Consider the following 19,174-nt stretch of genomic DNA (forward strand, 5'->3'; position numbering starts at 1 on the left):
AAGTTTTCCTTCCTTGCCTCCTTTTTGGAAAAGTTTAAGGAGGATGACTATTAGGTCTTCGGTACATGTTTCATTAAAGTCAGCGGTGCAGCCGTCTGCTTCAGGTGTTTTGTTCTTAGGTAGTTTTTTGATTGCCAGTTCAATTTTGTTCCTAGTAATTGGTCTGTTCAGATTTTCTGTTCTTTCTCGGTTAGCCTTGGAGGGTTGCATTTTTCTAGAAAGTTGTCCATTTCTTGTAGGTTATCCAGTGTGTTGGCATATAATTTTTCATGGTATTCTCTCCTAATTCTTTGTGTTTCCGTAGTGATTTTTCCTTTCTCATTTCTGATTCTGTTTGTGTGTGCAGGCTCTCTTTTTCTCTTGATTAGTCTGGCTAGGGGTTTATCCATTTTGTTTGTTTTCTCGAAGAATCAGCTCCTGCTTTCATCGATTCTTTGTATTGTTTCATTCTTCTCGGTTTTATTTATTTTTGCTCCAATCTTTATTGTGTTCCCCCTCTTGCTGACTATGGGCCCCATTTGTTCTTCTTTCTCTTGTTGTGATAGTTTTCAGCTTAGACTGTTCATATGGGATTGTTCTTCTCTCCTGAAGGAGGCCTGTATTGCAATATACTTCCCTCTTAGCACCGCCTTGTCTGTGTCCCACAGATTTTTGCCTTGTTCAATTTTCTTTTTTTTTTTGTGAGGGCATCTCTCATATTTATTGATCAAATGGTTGTTAACAACAATAAAATTCTGTATAGAGGGGTCAATACTCAATGCACAATCATTAATCCACCCCAAGCCTAATTTTCGTCAGTCTCCAATCTTCTGATGCATAACGAACAAGTTCTTACATGGAGTACAAATTCTTACATAGTGAATAAGTTACATGGTGACTTGTTCAATTTTTATTGTTGTCATTTGTCTCCGTATATTGCTCGATCTCTGTTTTTATTCGGTCATTGATCTGTTGGTTGTTTAGGAGCATGTTGTTAATCCGCCACGCGGTGGTAGGCTTTTTCATTTTATTTGCGTAATTTATTTCTAGTTTCATACCCTTGTGGTGTGAGAAGCTGCATCGTTTTTGGGGGCTCGTCCGGGATAACTTCGGAGGTGAGTATAGGCATCCGAGCCTGCCTTTTCCTTCACTGTCCTTATAGAAGGAAGCCGTCTATGGCACACAACATCGGGCGCTCGTCAGCCACTTAAATGGGACTAGCCCGGCTGCCGATCTCAAAGTCTCGAGCGCCAGGTTCCCCTGCGTCTCCCTCAGTGGATCCCCCGTCTCCCTTGGGAGCCGGGAAAGTCACCTGAGTGGAGGCCAGGATTCCCCTTCAGAGGCATCTCCTTGGACGCCAGGGACTGAGGAAGGCCGTGGGCACCTGCGAGAGTCTAGGCTGAGGATGCGCTTCAGCGGCTTCCCAAAGGCCCGCGTGTCTGGAATCAGAGCCCGAGAGCCCGACTGGGTATCCATGAGGAGTGTCTCTCTTTCTGTCTGCCTGACTTCCAGCCTGCTTCTCCGGGCCGCCCCAGCCTCTGGGTGAGGCAAGGGTGCTCTTTACTTCCTTTACTCGCTCGATGTGTGCCTCTGACTTCGTCAGTGCCACGGACCCCGATGCTCAGCACCGCAAGGTAGGAGATCCATGCTTCACTCTTATTCCTGACGAAATGCTGTACTTTTTATCTCATAAACATGTGTCTGGTTCGTTGAAGAATGCTGTTGGTATTTTGATGGGGATTGCATCGAATCTGTAGATTGCTTTAGGCAGGATGGCCATTTTGATAATATTAATTCCTTTTAGCCAGGAGCATGGGATGAGTTTCCGTTTGTTAGTGTCCTCTTTACCTTCTGTTAAGAGTGTCTTGTAGTTTTCAGGGTATGGTAGGTCTTTCGGTTCCTTGGTTAGGTTTATTCCTAGGTATTTTATTCTTGTTGATGCAATTGTGAATGGAATTGTTTTCCTGATTTCTGTTTCTGCTAGTTCATCATTAGTGTATAGGAAAGCAACAGGTGTCTGTGTATTAATTTTGTATCCTGCAACTCCGCTGAATTCAGATATCAGTTCTAGTAGTTTTGGAGTGGAGTCTTTAGGGTTTTTTAATGCACAATATCATGTCATCTGCAAATAGTGATGGTTTGACTTGTTCTTTACCAATCTGGATGCCTTGTATTTCTTTGTTTTGTGTGATTGCCGTGGCTAGGACCTCCAGTACTATGTTGAATAACAGTGGGGAGAGTGGGCATCCCTGTCTCGTTCCCGATGTCAGAGGAAAACCTTTCAGCTTCTCGCTGTTAAGTATGATGTTGTCTGTGGGCTTGTCATATATGGCCTTTATTATGTTGAGGTACTTGCCCTGTATACCCATTTTGTTGAGAGTTTTTATCATGAATGGATGTTGAATTTTGTCAAATGTTTTTTCAGCATATGTGGGCGTGATCATGTGTTTTCTTTCCTCCTTTTTGCTGAGTTGGTGAATGATGTTCATGGATTTTCTAATACTGTACCATCCTTGCATCCCTGGAATAAATCCTACTTGATCAAGATGGATGATCTTTTTTGGTGTATTTTTGAATTTGGTGTGCTAATATTTTGTTGAGTATTTTTGCATGTATGTTTGTCAGCGATATTGGTCTGTAATTTTTTTTTTCTGTGGTGCCTTTGCCTCATTTTGGTATTAAGGTGACGCTCGCCTTGTAGAATGAGTTTGGAAGTTTTCCTTCCTCTTCTACTTTTTGGAAAAGTTTAAGGAGGAGTAAGTATTAGATCTTCACTAAATGTTTGGTTAAAGTCAGCAGTGAATCCGTCTGGTTCAGGTGTTTTGTCCTGTGCAGTCGTCAGGTGAAAGCTGAGTCCAACATGTAAATGGTTCTATGCTATTGACCTCCCTTCCTTAGAGGCAGCCATCCCGGGGCTGTGTCATTTCCCTACCTGTAGCCCCAGGGAAGCGAAACAGGCTTGTGACTCTGACCAAGGCTCTGGCAGCGAGAGGTCACACAGTCCCCACACCTATCGGACAGGCAGGTCCGATATTCTCAAGGAATGATCCCGAGGGTACTATGCTAAAGCTTGTGCAGAGACAACTAGGATCTAGATGAAACTCCCAAAAGGCATAAAGTAGAGGCACACTGGTAACGTCCCGCTAAATCCAGAGCTCTGAGGCAACTCTTGCTTAGTGGGAAGGCAAGAGGGAAATCAAGGCAAGGTGCAGGCCATGGTGGTAAGGAGTGGTGAAATCCAGTATGCCTGGCAGAGGAGGTGATTGACCACTGTCACCCAGGAATAGAAGTGCCCATCTTCTGATGCCCTCTCACTGACCACTGATGGAGACCTACCTGCACCCTTTACTGCACCCCCTTCTCAGCACGAAGCAGCCAGAGCAGTCATCGACCCCCTCCCTCGCAGCAGCTACGGTCTCTATCTGTAGAGGTGGGGAATGAGACAGGGACCATGGGTGTGGTCAGAGTAGGGTGAGGGCCTCCGGAAAAAGACCCGTACCAGAGCTCCGTATTAAACAATTAAGCAACGTCAGAGTCACATTAATTCTCTAAAATATCAAACTAGGAATATAAGCATTCTTCAGTGAAGATTAGTTAAGACTAAAAAGCAAGGAGTAACTTGGCCTGGAATGTTTGAATATCCCCCAGATAAGAAAATACCTCAACATAGCTCCTGTCTTCATTGTGTCAATTAAATAAGGCTGTTGTAAAATTTACTTTAGCCTGCTGAAAGGCCCGGCTTATCTTTAACTTTGCCCAGATGCTGCTTTTCCTCCTTCATCCCGTAATCAAGTAATGTGTAATCTGGGCAATGAATATGGCAAGTAATGCCAGTCACAGAGAACATAGTAAAAGGCAGGAAGGATCCCATCTTAAAGATAAGATTGCATTTTAACCCCCAGGAAGTTAAGAAGTAAGATTCTTAACTTACCCTTTAGCCAACAGACAATAACTCAGCCCACCTTGGGTTCTGGGCAGGCGGCCTTGTTTGTTTTGCTCCCAGACCAAGATGCCAGTGCACTGGGGAGAAATCAGAGCAGTAAGTTTCTTTTGTGAAGTTAATTTCAAATATTCAGGGACCACTTAAGAAGTCCACACCCCGAAGCGTGTATCCGGTTCCCAAAAAACCCTCAACTGCCTATAAAACCCCTAGACAATGCACAACTCCGGGTTCCCTTGTCCCCTCCCGGCGTGAGCCAGCAGCTCTGTCCTCTCACTGTATCTCTCAGTGAAAGCCTCTCCCTGGCTCTCCTACCTTGGGTGTTTGCTAAGTTCATTGTTCGACTCTGCAAACAAGAACCCCGCCATCAGTTCCATGGTAGGGTAGGGATGGTGACTGCTCTCTTGTTGCACAGTCCTTTTTGATTTAAAGAATGTCAGCCTGACTTCTGGTTAGTTACTGAAGTTACCTTGAAACCTTTTTCATAGTTGAGTAAAAATTTCAGTGTCTGTGTTTGTGGGCGGTAGCGTGAGAAAAGGGAATGAATTAAGATGGGTGAGGGGGTTATGCAGCCAAGGGTAGTATCTTACTTGCTAAAAGCTGAAAGGCATGTGGGACTGATGTGACCATGTCTTAGGAGATGTTTTGTTTGGAAATTACAACATAGATGCCTTAATTGGAACTCATAACATTATTTTACATATGGTTTTGTGGCCAATGCTTTGTCAGCTGCAGCAGGACAGGTGGATGCTGTTTTTTGGATGATACTTTTTTTTTTGCAGCTGACATTTAAAGAACTAAACAATTGAACACTGGAAAGGAGACATTTAAAATGTTTGTATTGACAAAGATTAAAGTTCAGTTACTGAATGGACAGTGACTGTAAAGGGGTTTATAGGAGAGACCTGGTATAGGGGAGAGCCTAGTAAACATAATATTCGGCATGTAAGTGTAGATTAATGATACCAAAAACAAAGCAAAAAAAAAGGGGGGGGGGCAGTTCCTGTGTGGTAACCTCCAACGAGTTCTACACAAGGGTATAAAGGGCATATAAAAGTGTAGGCAAAGGGTCTGTTTGTGTTTATACAGAGGATCAAAGCCTAATTGGGCTACCCCGAAAATGAACTAAGATACGATATGAAAAAGAACTTCCAACATCTGCACTCTCTGGAAGACTCATGCCAGAAGATGATCATCAAAAAACCCCAACAAAGATCCACGCACTGCTACAGCTGTAGATGCACTCATCCCACCAGTTCCTGGACTTGCCATGGGAATGAGGAAGGAATATATATCTAAGCTGGCCTGTGCATACAGTAAAACAACAAGTTTGACTGGATCTATACTGTTGGAACTCAACGAAGAATTTGGAGAAGTCCAAATTGTAGCGCTCCTAAGTCTTACAACTACAGACTATTTACTGTTAAAAGAACATATGGCATGTGAACAGTCCCCAGGAATGGGTTGTTTTAATTTGTCTGATTTCTCTCAGACTCCTCAAATTCAGTTGGACAATATCCACCATATCATAGATAAGTTTTCACAAATGCCTAAGGTGCCTAACTGATTTTCTTGGTTTCACTGGAGATGGCTGGTAATTACAGATATGCTTTGGTTATGTAACTATACTCCTATTATGTTAATGTGTGTGCGCAATTTAAGTAGTAGCTTAAAACCTATATATGCTGAAGTTACTCTACAAGAAAATATGTCAAAGAAATAATCAATCTTCCCATGTTTTCTTCCGCCTGCTACTTCTATAGCTTTTCTTCTTCCTTCCTAATTACAACCCTTAAATAGAATTCGTGCCTCATATCAAATTTACCGAGTATCATAATTCTTCCAAGTGGTAAAGATACCTCAAGACAAATGCTGGGCATAGAAGCCACAGGGCATAAATATGCAAAGAAGTAAAAAGCTAACCTTTTCAAACAATAAGGCTTCTCTCTCACTTACCAACTTCACATTTCCTTGTATGGCCCCGGAAGATGACTGGTTAGCCAGAGACGGGTAAGATTCCTCAAGGGAGGAACAACCTAAGACAGGCACAGTCGCAGGGGGGCCATCAGGTGAGAAATTGGGGATCAACAGAGGTGAGGCTTAGAACCTCACCCCCCTGTTCTGAGAGAAATCTTCTGCATACATGGATGTTTTATTGCCCTGGTCTAGCTTGGATTAACACATAGTCTACAGGCACACACCTGATCATCTACATTTGCTCTCTTACAACACTAAACTATGTTTTCTACCTTTATCTTGTATCTACCTACCACTTCAGCATTTTATTTAAAAAAATAATAATAAAGAGAGAAATGTGGTATCCACATATAAATCAAGTATAAAAACCAAATGAGTATTCATATTTGAACTGACTGTTTAGAGTTCATAATGCATGAGCAAAACCGAAAGTTTCTGTGATGGCTGCCCTTGTACTGTTCACTATGTAACTTATTCATTAGGTAAGAATTTGTTCTCCATGTAAGAACTTGTTTGTTATGCCTCAGAAGATTGGAGACTGACGAAAATTAGGCTTGGGGTGGATTAATGATTGTGCATTGAGCATTGACTCCCCTATACAGAATTTTATTGTCGTTAACAACCATTTGATCAATGAATATGAGAGATGCCCTCACAAAAACAAACAAACAAACAAACAAAAAAGGACAGACTTCCAATGGTAAAATAAATAAGTAACCGGGATGTAATGTATAGCATAAGGAATATAGTCAAGATATTGTAACAGCTTGGTAGGGTGATAGCTGGAACCTAGAATTATGTATATAAATGTTCTACCACTGTGTTGTACACTTGAAACTAATGTAATGTAATACTGTGTGTCAACTACCCTTCAATAAAAAATAATTATTTAAAAAAAAAAAGTTCAGTTACTGAAAGGCTATCTCGTTGGCAGTAGACACAAATATCGCTAGATATCATGCCCCATACGGGGCATCTTTCAGTGGACGTATAAAGTAGGGATGAGGGGAAAAACAGAGAGTGGTAACTTAGAATCCCTAATAGGCCAGAAGCCGTCTTCCTGTCTTTGTGCTCTAACGTCTTCATCCAAGTTCTTCAAGTGCAATTCAGCATTGCTTTCTGACAGAACAAATGTCAGTATTTGCTTGGAATTTCTTTGGGGAGCCTGAATTATTTGCATTTTTCTGGGAACGGTCTGCCCTTGAAAACTACCGAGTGCCCTGGCATGATGGGAATTTACTCGGCCAGTGTTTTTGCCTGTGTGTGTCGTAATTTGGGGGCTTTGTGGAATCCTCTTGGAAAGGCAGCATGAACCTCGGGTGATTGGAGAGAGGCCAGGAGTTTGTAGTTGTCCTGAGGAGCACGGAGTGAACACAGAAGAGATTTCAGCTCTCTGCAGTTCAAGACTACCTTGGCCTTTATGGTAATGGCTTGCAGAGACTTGCCCAACCTCGCCCCCACTCCGGGACCTCCCTTGGGACAGATAACCACCTTTTTCTTGGTTCCTACAAAAGTTCCGAAGTTACTGTGGTTGTTCCTGGGCTGGGAAACAGAAGACCAGACGAACTTTAAAAAGTGTCTGTTTTGGTGACTTAAGGGGCTAAGGCTTGTACCCCAGAGGGTGTGCCTATTGCAGATGTACTGAATGTGGGAGAATTCTCCCCGTTTGCTGATTCCTGATGTGGACCAACAGAGCTCAAGTCAGTGAGTGGCACAGAAAGTCTTGCAGAAAATGACTGCTTGCTATTTGTGATCGTCTAAGGAACATGTGAAACATGAAAATGACTTTTTGTACGTCCGTGATTTCGTATGCTTCATCCTTTCTCCCACTGGCATCCCAGGTTACTTCATTCCATCTACCTTTTCATTGACCTGTGGGCTGAGCGCTGCCCATACTGGGTCTGGGGTGGAGTCATTCGGGCCACTTGGAGGACATTTGGGCCGCCGCCTTGTTCCTTTTTTTTTTTTGAAACAATTTGTCTTCATATAGCTTTGTTGATATAAGCTTTAAAAAAGCAAACTAGTTTTGATATTAATTCAAATAAAATTAGAAAGCTATATATGTAACCACTTTCCTGTTTATTATTTAGTGAGGTAACCTTAATGTATTACTTAAATAAGGACATAAATCAACCGGGTGCCCTTCTTTCAGGCAACGGTATTCTTTACCGGAAAAAATAAAATGAGACGGGGCCTGCCTGGTGCAGCCTCACTTGTGGTGTTTGATGGCTGCTGGAGTGGCACTCTTTGTGGTCAGAGTCACGGACGCTGGCAAGGGGGTGTCTGAATCATCCCTTCTCCATTTTCCATTGGCCGCTGCTTTGGCAGAAATCCTTTCTCAGCTCGGACTCTGTTACGTGGCACTATCCTGATGACCCCGTTCTGGCTTCCACTCCCTTTTGGTTTAAGGTAATTTGAGCTCCTTCTCCGTGGTAAGGATACCTCAGGACTAGTTGGTCTTTTTCTCTGGCCCTTTCCTAGGTAACTGACTCTATTGGCCTATGTCTCCGTTTATCTCAAGGCCATAAAGGTCCCACTTTCACCTCAAGGTCACCGTGTTTAGACCCAGTCCTGCTCTCCAGGAAGTTCCCCATTTTGCCTCCCTGACTTGGGTAATGGTTAATTCGCTCCGCTCCCTAGCCGACATACCTGGTTTAGCCTCCCCAAGTCTGCTAACTCTTCTTCGCGGAGTCCCTTGAGAGCATGAGATGCTCACTCCCCAGCCTCTTCCCAGTCCCACATGTCCCCAGGACTTGGAGCACCTGCACCTCTCCTGGAAATCGCACAAACTTGGCCTACTCTTGAAAGGCCCAGGTCACCAACTTCCGGTCTCAGCTCGCGCCCAAAGGCATATTTGCCTTCCCTGAAGGAAGGTCTGGTCATCTCTTAATTCAAGAGCTGTGAATCATTCTAACATCTCAGATTGCAAATAGTTGGTTGGGCCATTTTTTTTCTCAGAATACAGACAGGTCTTTTCTGTTTCAGCTTCCTGTGTGTTGCAGATGATAGTTGTCTGTATTATGTGAGAACAATTTTATTAGTAAAAGTAAACAGTGATTATTTTATTTTCCATATGTGGTCAAGTATTTTTTTTGTCATGTGTTGAATGGTCGTTGTGTACAAGATGATGTAATAGATGGAATTGAATGAGAGAAAAATGATTCAAACATGAATCCTGCGGGGAGATGAGTTGTGCACACATAAACAACCGATGGGTCGTAGGAAGGGTTAAATGCCTTAGAGAAAAATGGGATCCTGTGGTGGCTGGTAAGGTGGGCCTTGCAAATGGGCGGTTGTTCTCCCAAGGTTTCATCATAACATTTTCAAATGCTCAGTGAAATTGGCAGGATTCTACATGGAACACTCCAACGCCTAGCACCTAGTTTCTGCTACTTGATATTGTTATACCTGATTGATCATCTGTCCATCGGCACATCCATCTTTCTATCTGTCAGTCTGTGTCATTTTTAAAATGTGGAATGATGGGCTGGCATTCATAAAGGTGTGAAAATAGGGCAAGCATCAGTTTCTCAGAATGATGTGTAAGTCAAAGTACAGGTAGGGAAGTATGTATGAAATACTGAATGATAGATGTAGGAAGTACACATAGAGTCGAAGTATAGGTGGGGAAGTTACTGTCACAGTGAACTTGGACTTTACACATATTAGGGAAATAATACTGTATTAGAGACCAAATTTTTCAGTGAAATTGTATCTGTGTGTTTGTGATAAAAGAAATGGATTACATTTTTAAATGCACCTCCTCAGTAACGCATTCATGTGTGAATAGACCAGATGGAATGCAATAAAAATTTAACAGCTGATGTACTTACTGCATTTGATTTAAAACTAACATACAGAATTTGGTAATACATGGAACAGGCTACATAACTGGCATGAATATGAATATGAATTGATATGAATAGTAGGCATTTACAAAATATTTAGCTTTTTGCTTGGCCTGTTTAAAAATTAACTTTCATGACCAGCGTCCTAGGAAGAGAGTGATTTAAACAAAGATTGTTATTGATCGTGATTCTCCTGTTTTTGGAAAATGAGGAATTCTGAAGTTGAAGTTAGCAACCTTAAAATATATTCAGGGCAGTTTTGAGGGAAAGTTATGTTGGCTCTAAAAGACGGTTTAAAATTTCCGTGTCGGGTCTAACGTTGCATAGCTAAATACTCGATATGCTTGATAGCTTTCTACATTGTAATACATCTTTACGGACTAAGCCAGGTATGGGAAAGAAGATTATAAGGAGATGTTTCAGCAGACGCAGAGGATGTTGGATTTGTATAGACTAAACCCGAAGTTGATACCAAGCAGACAGACATCACTGAATGTTTTCAAAATACTGGGAGTGTTTCTGACGAGCTCATGGTGCACTGAAGGGCTAAGGCAGGTAGAGCTGTTGTGGGGTATCAAAAGGCACAGTCATTGATGTATTCACACTTAGTCCTTTCAGAAATAACAAGTGTCAAAGAAATGTAAAAAGCTGTTTGACTAGTATGTTTTTACCTATAAAATTTTACTTAAAAGACACCCTGCTGGGAGGTGGGGGAACTGTGTAAGTTACTACCTTCCATGGGGACAAAATAGATAGAAAGTAAAATGGAGAAAATGTTACATCGATACGGATGATGCCGCCTTAACGCTGAATGCATTTTTCCCCTTAAACCACGGGAGGGTGCCTGTTGGCAGTCAATCAGCTTCAGAATTCCTTACCATTAGCTTGCATGCTCTCTAAGTTGTAGTTTTAAGGAAAAAATCTGAGACGTATGGTTATTGTGCCGTGTGATTCCCCTGAATAGTGGACATGTTCTTGGGTTCTGTCAGATGCTGACTGTATTCATCCAAAAATCCTACTTTCTTCTTTTGTGATGAAATTATGGAGATACTTTACACAAAGACAAGCCCCTGCTGGCTTTGGTTCTCAGGCTAGCCATGACTTCCGCCTGTGTGTATGTAAAAGCAAGAAGAGATAAAGGAAAACACTCAGCCACGGAAACCAGGAGCTGAGATCGATTCTTGTGCAATTGGCCACTCTGAGCCCCCAGTTAGGCCGCGTTCACACTGCCCGCCCCCATTTGTGTTTCAAATAAGTATTCCCAGAGGTCTGGGAGGAGGAGTAATGAAATCTGAGAGAGAAAATGAAGTGTGACAGCATTTCAGAATCTAAGGAAATGCACCAGCAGGTTCCTGCCCTGAGTTCTTTGTGACCCTTAACTGTGTGAATGCACCCTGGGATTGGAAATGGGCACACACACACCCCCGCCACCCACCACCCTGGGTCACGGGCCCTGACTAAGCTTGTTTCTGGGTGGCTTGCTGGGACTTTCAGGGACTCACTTTAAAAAATGACATTGAATTTTATGAAGCAAACTTTCACGTCTGTGACCTGCCTTTTGCCCAGAAGCTCCCCTCTCCCGGTGAGGTGTCGCTGTTCCCGCGGGCTGCTATTTTGTTACTCTGTCCTGAAGCGACTTAGCAGCCAGCTGAGCTGCACCAGTTACATCGCCTCCCGGGCCGCTGACAAGAGCGTAGTGACGTGTTAGAGCATGTTTATTGTGCAGACGAACTGGAATGGCACTAGGACCATGTGCCTGTGTCGGCTTAAACACTGGGATTTTATGCCCCTTCCACCTTCCATCAGCTGGTAGCTGTTCGATTTTACAGTTACTGATTCGGGCTACAAATAGAGTAATAGTATTTTTGTTTGTCCAGATGTGGGGTGTGACCTTTGACATGGTGCTTGGCTGTGCCTGGGGATTTGAATCCTTCAGTTTAGGTGGAATTCCCTGCTTTGCTTCCTCTGATAGGGGAATACACGCTTTGGCTCTTTCCACTAGAGGTGGAGGAAGACAGGAAAAGTAAAACTGGAACACACAGAGGGTATTCATTATTTTTACTGGGTGTGATTCAGTTGGCGGGCTTTCCACGGGAGTGTGAGCCTCCTGCGGTCGTTAGTGCCAGCAGAGGCTCCGGATGAGCAGCGGGAGGAAGAGGAGCAGCAAGCAGACTGGGGTCCTGGGGCGCCAGGGGCCGCCTGCCCGAAGGGGAAGAAGGTCTCCTCCACATGCAGCCAGGACACCAGCAGGGCCGCGGGCCCGATGACAGCAGCTACAGGGCCACGCGGGTGAGCAGAAGAGGCAGGTTATCCCGGGATCCCCCCATTATCGTGCTTCCACCCCGTCCCCACTGCCCTCTGGGCTCCGGGCCCTGTGCCCTGTGCAGAGGGTCCTGTCAATCACTAGCACCCGGGGGTCCCTGTCTCGGGAAGGCTCCTGAGCGTCACCTACTCACAGAGGAGGAGGCTGGGCCCCAGAGGGGGAGGGGAAACACCCTTCAGTCTCACACGACTGGTCGGCAGTGGAGCTGGGACCCCAGCCCCACCGGTCTTTAGGACGCCCCCACACCCGTGGCCCGAAGCTTCCCTGAGGCTGAGGAGCAGCCCACCCGTTGCCGGTGGAGAGTTTGGGGGCAGACCCCTTTTCCTGGGCATCCAGGAGATCCGCTAGCCCGCAGGAGGCTTTCCACCACAGCCCTGGGACCTGGGGAATCCGTGGCCGGGGAAGGGCGTTGCGTGTTTCCACCCAGGGCCTCCATTCCCTGTTCTCCCGGGGGCAAATCTGCTTTCGGCCAGGTCTCTGTCCTTGGGGCAGAGACCTCCTGCTGCAGAGCACAAGCTCAAGATCTCCAATGGGCTTCAACCCATACCTGACATTGAAGGAAACTGATTCCTGCAGGGGTACCCGTGGCCTAACCCACAGGGGGCCCCAAGAGCCCGCCATCCCCGCCCCTAGGCTCTGCCGCCTCCCAGGAAGTCCCAGCCCACTGAGGGACACTGCAAGATGTAGGGGTGTCCCTGTCCACTCAGGTGCCCTGGTCCCAGGGACAGGACTACCCACCAGGAAACACATCCCCAGGTGCTTTCCAGACGACGTATGGGACGGCTCCGCAGGGCCAAGAGAATGGCACAGAGGGCAGTGACATTCTTGAGGGCCAGACACTCCTGGGAGGGAAGACAGAGCTGAGAGTGTGGCCTGCTTCTCTGCTTCTGTCCCCCCATGAACTCCTGTCCTTAAGGAGACAGACACCCAGGGAGCCCAGCACACCTGGTTCCTGGTGAGCAGCCCTCCTGGGTGGAGGACTGTGGCTCAACCCAAGGAAGGGGCCTGGGATGGCTGTCCCACCCCTGGGGCCTACGAGTCCCCGTCCTCATGCTCCTGGCACAAGGGGCTCAGGGACCATGCAGGGCAGACCACAAACGACCATCCTGAGATTTGGCACAGGAGGGACCCCGGGAGCCGTCCCATGACACACCTTGGCCACCCGGATCCAGAACTCCACCACTTGGGCCCTGTCCTGGGCCGTCATGGTCACGGGCCCGAGGCAGGAGGAGATGACCAAGCTAACCATGGCATGGAATTGCCTGATGACCATTTGCACGTTGGGGGCCAGGAGCTCAATGCCTTCCATCAGTGGCTGGCTCTCTAAGTAGGCCTTGCATTGGCCGTATTCCATCCCGCTGTACTGCTCCTGGGGATGACGAGGGGTGTCATCCAGCGGTGCCCCTGGTGCCCGTGTTCCCAGGCAGGGTCACCGGTCAGAGCTGGAGCCCAGGCAGCTGGGGACATGCTGTGAGCCTTGTGGCGCTCCAGGCTTCAGACCCCGTCCACTGAGGTGCCCAGGACCGGATGCACAGGACCCCACAGTGGTGGGGAACGGAGGGGCTCTGCTCACAGGCACCCTCACTCACCTCCTCCCTGCAGCACAAGGCAGCTCACACCTGCCCATCCTGGGGCATCTGCCTCCCATTCTGCCACCCCGTGGATCCCGCTCCCCACTCAGGTGCAGTTTCCCCTGAAACAACTCCACCCAGGGCCTTTGTTGGTGTCTGTGTCTCCCACGCAGTCAGGTCCATGGCAGGGGCCGCTGAGGTGCGGAGGCCGCGGAGGCCTGCCCGGCCAGTGGCCCAAGGACCTAAGGTCCTGGCAGCACCTCCCTGAGCACCCCTCCCCTGCCCTGCCCCTCCCAGCCCAGCCAGGCCCTGCCCACTTTCCCTCTGCTCCATCCTCCTCATTGGTCTGCAAGGATCCCTGAAGGCCAGCCCTACTGTCCCCCTGTGGACATTGAGGGCTTGGGGGTGAGGAGAGTCTCTCAGGGCACATGGTGAGTCCGTGGGGAAGCTGGGACGTGGGCCCAGATCACAGGAGTCCACGTCAGGGGATGGCAGGTCTGGGGCAGCCTGTGACACAGGGAAGGCCCACGCCCGACCCCGAGAGCCCGCTCCGCTCACCGCACACATCAGGGTCAGCTGGTCGGCCAACAGGTGGGCAGGTAACTGCAGGGAGGCCCGCTCCTCTGTCTTCGGCACATACCCGGTGATCACGACACAGGCGCTGGTGGGCTCTGGGTCCTCCTCTTGCTCTGCCAGGCCCAGTGTCATTCCTGCAGGTGCCACAGGGCCCGGTCCTGAGGGCTCATAGGACTCCAGCTTGGGGCCTGGGTCCAGGACTTAGGCCTCTTCTGGGACATCCTCCGACTCTGCAGGGGCTGAAGCAGGTGACACCGGCCGTAGCTCCAGCACAGAGGTCTCAGGGAGCTCCTGGACAGGCTCTAGCCATGAAGCCGGCCCTCCCCGTGTCTCTGGAGCCAGCTGCATCTGCCGTGGTTATGGAGCAGGACACAGAGAAAGGGTCACCCCGGGCCCGATTCCCCGCGCCTTACAATGACAGTAAAGCCCTCACTGCCTTGAAGGAAACCCCAGTCCGGGAAGCCCACCCTAGACGGTCCCCTGGCTGTAGCCCCTCACCTTCCAGCTCTGCCACCGTGGGCCCCAGGTGCTCCTCCTGGACCAAGTGGTGGAGGACTGGGCCCTCTGGGATCGACGAAAGCTGGGTTACATGGAGGACGCTGGGCACATGCTCGGGCTCCCAGGCAAGGCGCCTAGCCCGTCCCATCCTGGGGCTGGGGGAAGGTTGGGGGATGGCAGAGTGAGAAGCCTGGTCTTTCCAGCCACACTGCCCTCCCGGCCCACCCTTGTGTGGGCCTGGCAGCTGTGCACTCCCCTGCCTGTCCAGGCCCCTGCCCCTCCCCCTTCCTGACCCTGCGTGTCTGTCCTGGGTCCCCATCCTCTTGAATAGGAAGTCCCCCGTCGTCAGCCCGCCCATGGCAATTGAAAGATGAGTGACCTACTGGGTTCTCCTCTGCTCCCCCTGCCCCAACCAAACTCCTCCTTCCCCCATTCTGTGAGACAGGCAGCGCCCCTTCTGGACTCAGTGAACGCTCACATTTTCAGTTCCTCTTCTGGCCCCTCATCATGCCCCCCCCGTTACATGAGGAGGCCGTGAGGGCATTACCCGTGATCCTCCCCCGCCGTGACCTGCAGATGACGCCTGAAGTGACTGCCCGGCTCCACCCGGGTCCGAGTTCCAGTACTGTGTCTGCTTCCTTCACTCAGTTATGCTAAGTGTCCATAAAGGGTCTGCACAAAGTGGGTGCTGCATACCTATTGTGGCTGAAGGAAGTCCTACCCGAACCTTCCCAGGTACCGCTCTGCTGCCCCCAGAGGTCCCCCATGTGGCCATGGTGAGGACAAGGACCGAGCCCAGCTACAGGGAATCACAAGCCTCCGTTCCAAAGGCTCATTTCCGAATGAGCTAGGCTTCAGGCCACTGACGGGTTTGGCCAAAGGCTTTCATCGGGTCCAGAGAAGTAGGCCCCGAAGTGGCCCAGGTTATGCCGAGATACTCTTCTTCATCTGCAGAACACTCAGACATTCCAGGCTGAGTTGCTCCTGGCCTTTTGAGCTTGAACTGATTTCACTGAAGAATGTCTATATTCCTACTCTGGTATCTTTACCCTAGAGAGTTAGTGTGACTGACTGCGTAATGCTTATCACAGAGTTTCGTTAGGGACTTCTTCGCACATTGTTACATTGTTCTGACTGTAATGATCTTGCTCTGCTTTTTCTCCGGAGGCCCTCACCCTACTCTCCCTAAACCCACGGTCCCTTGTCTCACCAACACCAAATTCAAAAAGGTGCTCTTACCTCTGAGTAACTCTTGTTATTTTCCAGAGGCCCCCTGGAACATGCCAGAGGAATTTTTTCTCCTCATTAGGGAAAATTTGGCTAATCTGGCTTAACATTTATCTCATCTGTAATTACCTGGAAAGCACTGTCAAAGGAATAATGCTAAACTTTATTCAGTATTTTACATTACAGATATTTCCAAATATCCTTATATCCACTGTCTTATTGTAAGTTCTCCTCAGCTCTTTAACCATTGTGAATTGTAAGTCTCTTGTCATTTATAGTTTATTATTCCTAAACTGGTAAAGAACTAGATGCCAGCAGTGGTGCTTATCTGGGGGTGAGGTCTTGTCTGTTACAGGTCCTCACTGGCTCCCCACACAGCTGGTCAGACGTCATCATACAGCAGTCAGCTCCCAAAATGAGGGTGAAACCCCCCCCGCCCCCAGAAGTCCGCCTCCCTCGGCACCCAACATCACCTACAACTTCAGTTAAAGAAAGAAAGGGGAGAGCTCCCAGCTATGCCCGACGTTTTGCCCTGAGGGTTTTCCAGTCTTTTCACCTTTCTTCCTGTTTGCTGGTTCTGTGATCTTTCTCCTTCCTTCTCAAACCAAATTTTTTCTGAAACTTCACTACCCTGTTGTTTCAGAAGAAATATGTTACGTTACAAAAAATGGCCTGAGTTCCTCAAAATATATTACCTGAGCTGGGACCGTGCCAGCTGGCAAGGGATCCCTAAAGCAGGTACTGGGCACGGAGGCCGCAGAGGCATAAACAGCCAAGGAGACAGAAAACCGATGTCGCCTCTCTCTCACCCACATGCCTCACATCGCCCTGGTTGGCTCCGGAGGATGGCTGGCTAGCCAGAGACGGGTAAGATTCCTCAAGGGAGGAATAACCTAAGACAGGCACAGTCGCAGAGGGGCCATCAGGAGAGAACTTGGGGGCCAACAGAGGTGAGGCGCAGATCCTCCCCCTCCCCCCTGTGACTCTGCAGAGGCCTGAATCTTCACCACCTCCGAGCGAAGTCTCCTCCTCCCATGGCTGCGTCGCTGCCCAGGCTCAGCTTGAGACAGGGACCCTGGGCTTAGACACAATAGGGTGAGGGCCTCTGGAAAAAGCAAGGCAGGATAATTACAGTCAGAGCAGTGTGACTACATGGAAGGAAAGCCCCTATCAGAACTCTGTGTTAAGCATTATGCACAGTGAGATCAGTTAATATTCCCCAGGTGAAGGAAAATAGTCCGTGTTTTTGTTATGCTAATCGTCTGTCATCATGTGTAAGATTCACCTTAGCATGCTAAAAGGCCCAGGCCTTTGGGCTGTCTTTTCTCCTTCAGATCTGATGAGGTGATTTGCAATCTGGGCAATTAGTTAATAATGGCAAGTAAGCCCAGCCATAAACAACATAGTAGAAGGCAGGAAGAATTCCACCTTAAAGATAAGATTGCATTTTAATACCCAGGAAGTTAAGAAGTAAGATTCTTTACTTAACTCTTTGGGGGCTGTGCAGGCAGCCTTGTTTGATAGCCTCCCAGACGAAGAAGCCAGTATTTTGGGGAGAAATCAGAGCAGGAAGTTCTTTGTATTAAGTTAATTCTAAATATTCAGGAGCCACTTAACAAGACCACACCCCTAAGCCTAAGCCTTTTATCACGTTGCTAGAAATTCTCAATTGCCTATAAAACCCCTAGACAACCCACCACTATGGGCTTTCTTGTCCCCTACTTGCGTGATCCAGGAGCTCTGTCCTCTCACTGTATCTCTAAATGAAAGCCTCTTCATGGCTCCCCTACCTTCGGTGTTTGCTAAGTTCATTCTTCGACTCTGCAAACAAGAAGCCCAGCATCAAGTGTTTTATTTGAATACACTCCAGGGGAGGAGCAGGCCAGAGTCGTGGTAGACAGAGGCCTCCATCCATCCCACAGCCATCCCTGTTGGTGTTCTGGCGTTTCCTGTGATCAGGTGTGGTCTGGGCAGGTCACAGTAGACTTCTTTTTCTGAGCAACGTGAGTCATGTGGGAAATGGAAGTGAAAGACAAATGTAGGTGGAAAACATAATGAGATTCTGGACATGAGAATGGCTAAAATTACAAACCTGAATGTAAACCTGTTGAGAAAGATGTGGAGCAACTGGAGTATTCTTAAGGAGCTGGTAAAAAATAGCTTTGCTACATGTTTAAAACTTATGTACACCTACACAGCGGTTTCCATCTGAGGAGCTTATACAAGAGGAATAAAAACAGATGTTTATGCAAAAACTTATACACAAATGCATAATAGCTTTATTTGTAGTCCATCCACAGGGGAATGGATAAACCAACCATGGTCTAGTACCCCAGGGGAATAGTCTTTAGCAATGAAAAGGTATGACTTTTTCATCCATGCAACAGCAGGCATCCATCTCAAAATGATGATGCTGAGTCAAAGGAGCCCGATGAAAACGAGGGCATAGAAAACTGTAGAAAATACAAACTCCTCTATAGGGATCTAAAGGAGACCGGGCGTTGCCTGGGCATGGGGATGTGTTGGCTGATGGCCGGGAAGGAGGAATTGCAAAGGGGCATGAGGACACTGTGGGTGACGGTCATTCCTCATCTCGACTGTGGTGATGGTTCAGGAGGTGATAATCACGTCATCAGTCCTTCCCTTGGAGTGTGTGCCACAGTCATTGATGTATTCACACTTAGTCCTTTCAGAAATAACAAGTGTCAAAGAAATGTAAAAAGCTGTTTGACTAGTATGTTTATAGCTATAAAATTTTACTTAAAAGACACCCTGCTGGGAGGTGGGGGGAAATGGGTAAGTTACTACCTTCCATGGGGACAAAATAGATTTCTGAGCACCCAGGATATCACCGTTGTGTGGTTGCTGGTGATGTCAGGGTAACTAACGAGAAGCAGCCAGGAAACAGTGTGGAGTTGGCCGGTCTAATTTTTTTCCCATTATTCCTGTTCGTAGATAGAGTGAAGTTCAAAATCGCAGCTCATCTTTGGTCGGAATTCCTTCCGCCGAGTGGAGAGAGGGAGAAACATCTTCCTTCGCCGGGTGTCTCATCTTGGTTCTGGTTTTGAAGGGAGAGGGCAGGGAGGAGAGGCAGGAGTCAGTTCGTAGATCTGTGGGAGGACAGGCCTTTGCTCCCAAGGTATCCTGTCCCTACTGACCCTGACCCGCATGCGTATAATTCTTAGGGACCGTGGACGTGTGTCTGTCTTCTCGGGAAGAAGGCTGCCTCTGACGT

At 47.6% G+C, this 19,174-nt stretch overlaps 2 protein-coding genes across 2 annotated transcripts in view; one reads left to right on the plus strand and one right to left on the minus strand.

The window, feature by feature from the left end:
• LOC130682275 (zinc finger protein 709-like) overlaps positions 1-19,174 on the minus strand; it is a 100,585-nt gene that overhangs the window by 51,288 nt on the left and 30,123 nt on the right. The window lies entirely within an intron of this gene.
• The window catches only part of LOC130682304 (uncharacterized), a 35,936-nt gene that overhangs the window by 7,043 nt on the left and 9,719 nt on the right, over positions 1-19,174 (plus strand). Inside the window, exon 2 of the mRNA XM_057496690.1 lies at positions 1,030-1,094. Coding sequence (XP_057352673.1) covers positions 1,030-1,094 — 65 coding nt within the window. The remainder of the gene's footprint in view (positions 1-1,029; positions 1,095-19,174) is intronic.

The sequence above is a fragment of the Manis pentadactyla genome (assembly GCF_030020395.1).
Source record: "Manis pentadactyla isolate mManPen7 chromosome 15 unlocalized genomic scaffold, mManPen7.hap1 SUPER_15_unloc_1, whole genome shotgun sequence".
NCBI lineage: Eukaryota > Metazoa > Chordata > Mammalia > Pholidota > Manidae > Manis > Manis pentadactyla.